We start from the raw sequence: 3642 nt of genomic DNA on the forward strand, positions 1-3642 counted from the left end.
GAGCGTATATTATCCGAGCCAAGGGCTCGATGTCAAAGACCCCGTGCCGATCGCCCGGGCGTATATTATCCGAGCCACGGGCTCGATGTCGAAGACCCTGTGCCGATCAGGCGGGTGTATATTATCCGAGCTAAGGGCTCGATGTCAGAGATCCCGTGTCGATCGGCCGGACGTATATTATCCGAGCTAAGGGCTCGATGTTGGAGACCCCGTGCCGATCGGTCGGGCGTATGTTATCTGAGCCAAGGGCTTGATGTCGGAGACCTTGTGCCGACCGGCCGGGCGTATATTATCTGAGCCAAAGGCTCGATGTCGGAGACCTTGTGTCGACCGGCCGGGCGTATATTATCTGAGCTAAGGGCTCGATGTCGAAGATCCCTTGCCGATTGACCGGGCGTATATTATCCGAGCCAAGGGCTCGTTGTCGAAGACCCCGTGCCGATCAACCGGGCATATATTATCTGAGCCACGTGCTCGATGTCGAAGACCCCGTGCCGATCGTCCGGGTGTATATTATCCGAGCCACGGGCTCGATGTCGAAGACCCCGTGCCGATCGGGAGGGTTTTGAGTTATGCTAGAAGACGGTCGAGCGGCGACCTTAAACCCTCGCGTCATCGGCGGTCGAGCGGCGACCTTAAACCCTCGCGTCATCGGCGGTCGAGCGGCGACCTTAAACCCCCGCGTCATCGGCGACCAGCTTACCAGAGCATCAGATGTTACATCTCCCCCGTTAGGGGTCGAGTGATCGTCACTGGTCTCGAGCCAACTTCGGGTATTTTATCTCCCCTGTTCGGGGTCGAGCAGTCTTCACGAGCATCTATCTCCACCGTTCGGGGCCGAGCTACCTCCGAGGGTCGGGGACAAGAGTATCTTCACTAGTTTCAGACCAGAATGGCTCATAGGCTCTACGCTCGTTCAGCTCACGACTTTCGTTTCTGTGCGCATTTGATTTCGCGTGTGATGCGTCCGCTCTGCTCACGACTTTCGCACCTATACGCCTTTGACTCACGGGCTACACTCTAGTTCAGTTCACGTGTGATGCGCACACTCGGCGCACAACTTTCATCTCTGCGCACTCGATTTCACGGGTTATGTTTCCGCTCAGTTTTCGGGCTCTACTCCTGCCCAGCGCTGCTTCGCCTCTCGCTCGGTATTTGTCCAGGCGCTCACCCGGCGTTCGTCCGATAGTTTGCTTGGCAGTCACTCACCCTTATTTTTCATCGCGCGGTCGACACTACAGTCGCCCAGTCGGATTTTACGGCAATCCGATCGGCATTTTATGGTCATCATGTCTGACATTTCCTGATCACACTTCGCAGCCATCCGGCCAACATTTTTTGGAGGTTCATCCTTCCGATCGTCCGGTTGGCATCTTAACGGTTGCACGCTCTGCATCGTCCGCTCGGCGTCTACTCACTCGATCGACATCCTTCTGATCGTCCGTTATGTCGCACGCTTGAGCTAGGTCGCACGCTCGACAGTGCTCGTTCGCTCTGTCTGCTCGTCATCCTGCGTGTCGTTCGGTCGACTATCATTTTACTCATCGCTCGTTTTGCCACCTGCTCGGCCTCCATCCAGCTATTGGCTTGGTACTATTTCTCGTAATCCACTCGGCACCGTTACCATTTCATAAGGCACCGTTACTATAGCGATCGCTCGCGTGGCCGTATACTATGTATTCAGCGATTTTGATTCGGTTATCGAGAGCGAGTCAGCCTTTGAGATAGACTGTCTAGTCAGTCGGACTCGTGCATCCTTCGACTAGACTCGAAGGGGAGGCTTGTGGTCCGGATATAGTTTAGGGCATGAGAGGAATTAAGGAGAGGGAAAGGGGCATTTTCGTCATTTTCAAAGGTAAGGCTTTAGGGTTTTTAGTGCTTATAAAGCACTGTTCACGGGGGTGAACAAAGGTAGGCGGCCGCTTTGTGTCTGGGCTTCCCCATCCCCACCACAATGCAAGGGAGGCATAGCTGCCACTACTTCTTCCTCGTCACCGGCTAGCCGCCTCCCTCCTCTCTCCTTCTCCTCTTGCCGGCAAGGGCCTCCTGCCATGGCCCCCTTTTTTCCTCCGCACGAGGCCATCGTCGGGCAGATTCTGATTTGCCGCCATGGAGAGGCCAGTGACGCCGCCGGTCGTACACGTCGTTGGCGTCGGTCACACACCCCCATCGTCGTTGCGGACGCTGACGCCTCATCCAGCGGCCCTCACGCTCGTCGCTGCCTCGTCCAGCGGCCCTCACCGCCGCGTCCAGTGGCCCTCGCGGTCACGTCGAGCGGCCCCCCCTGCCGCGTCGAGCGGCCCCCGCCGCCGCGTCGAGCGGCCCCCGCCGCCGCGTCGAGCGGCCCCCGCCGCCGCGTCGAGCGGCCCCCTCGACCGCGTCCAGCGGCCCCCGCCGCCACGTCCAGCGGTCCCCGCGCCCGCGTCCAGCAACCCCCGCCGCCGCGTCGAGCGGCCCCCGCGACCGCGTCTAGCGGCCCCCGCCGCCGCGTCGAGTGGCCCCCGCGGCCGCGTCGAGCGGCCCCCGCGGCCGCGTAGAGAGACCCCCGCGGCCGCGTCGAGCGACCCCCGCGGCCGCGTCGAGCGGCCCCCGCGGCCTTGTCCAGCGGTCCCCGCGGCCGCGTCCAGCACCTCCCGCCGTCGCATCCAGCGGCTGCTACCACCCTACGATTCCACCTCCACTGCCGACCGACCTACGACCTCCATGATTTATATGGTGCTTTGCGTGTTGTGTTCTGGCCATCGAGCCATTGAGTTATTGCTATTATCCGGCCTGCGTGTCGCTATTGTATTCCGGTCTGCGTGTCGCTATTGTATTCCGGTCTGCGTGTCGCTATTGTATTCCGTCTTACGAGCCGCTCTAGATTGACCGCACACCGTCTTGCAGGTACATATCGCCTCCGGCTTCGAGCTGCCTGAGCCAGCTCCTCAGCTGACTCACACTCGTTTACTCTTCACGGCCGCGACAGCTCGATCAGCATTGTGATCAGTTCACCGACCCATCCGAGGGCACCCCCCGGGGCCAGGGTATGCCATCGTACTCGTTTTACACTTACTTCATTGTTATGTTATTATTTGATTGCTTATACATTTATGGGACCCGCCCCCGAGCATCGGGGTACCAGGGACCGGGGCAACCCGGTCGCTGGATATAAGTACTGTTGACCAGAGGACTTCGGACGACTGGGTCAACATGGAGGACAGCTCACCATCCGGGTCATGGAAATGTGGTCAACCTTCCAGATACGTCACACCGACAGATTTGTCTTCTCAACTTCCCGACAGGATCATATAATATGTTTCCGATCGAGAACGAGGGGTGAGTCAAATCTCATAAAACTTAGGCTACGTTTGGTTGGGTGTAATGTAATCAAATTTGTAATGTAATGTAATCTTGATTACATTACTACGTTTGGTAATGTAATGTATGTAATCTTTGATTATAAAGGTAATTACATTCTTTTGTTTGGTGTCAATTATTTTTTATAAGGAATGTAATTCATATTATTATAAAATGACAAAAATATCCTGTGACCTCTATCGGCGGTCGCCACACCTCTGCCGGGGTTTGCGGCAGCCATCGGCAACTAGCTGCCGCCGCCACCGTCGGTCGCCGCAGCAGGCCACCGTCTTCGCCAATCGA

The 3642-nt window shown here is 57.5% G+C and overlaps 1 protein-coding gene across 1 annotated transcript; it reads left to right on the plus strand.

The window, feature by feature from the left end:
* Positions 1-2109: 2109 nt before the first annotated feature.
* Positions 2110-2985, plus strand: LOC122043810 (serine/arginine repetitive matrix protein 1-like). The gene is made up of 2 exons (XM_042604389.1): positions 2110-2787; positions 2887-2985. The coding sequence occupies exons 1-2, from the start codon at positions 2110-2112 to the stop codon at positions 2983-2985; spliced, it is 777 nt and encodes a 258-aa protein (XP_042460323.1).
* Positions 2986-3642: the final 657 nt, after the last annotated feature.

The sequence above is a fragment of the Zingiber officinale genome, chromosome 1B (genome assembly GCF_018446385.1).
Source record: "Zingiber officinale cultivar Zhangliang chromosome 1B, Zo_v1.1, whole genome shotgun sequence".
NCBI lineage: Eukaryota > Viridiplantae > Streptophyta > Magnoliopsida > Zingiberales > Zingiberaceae > Zingiber > Zingiber officinale.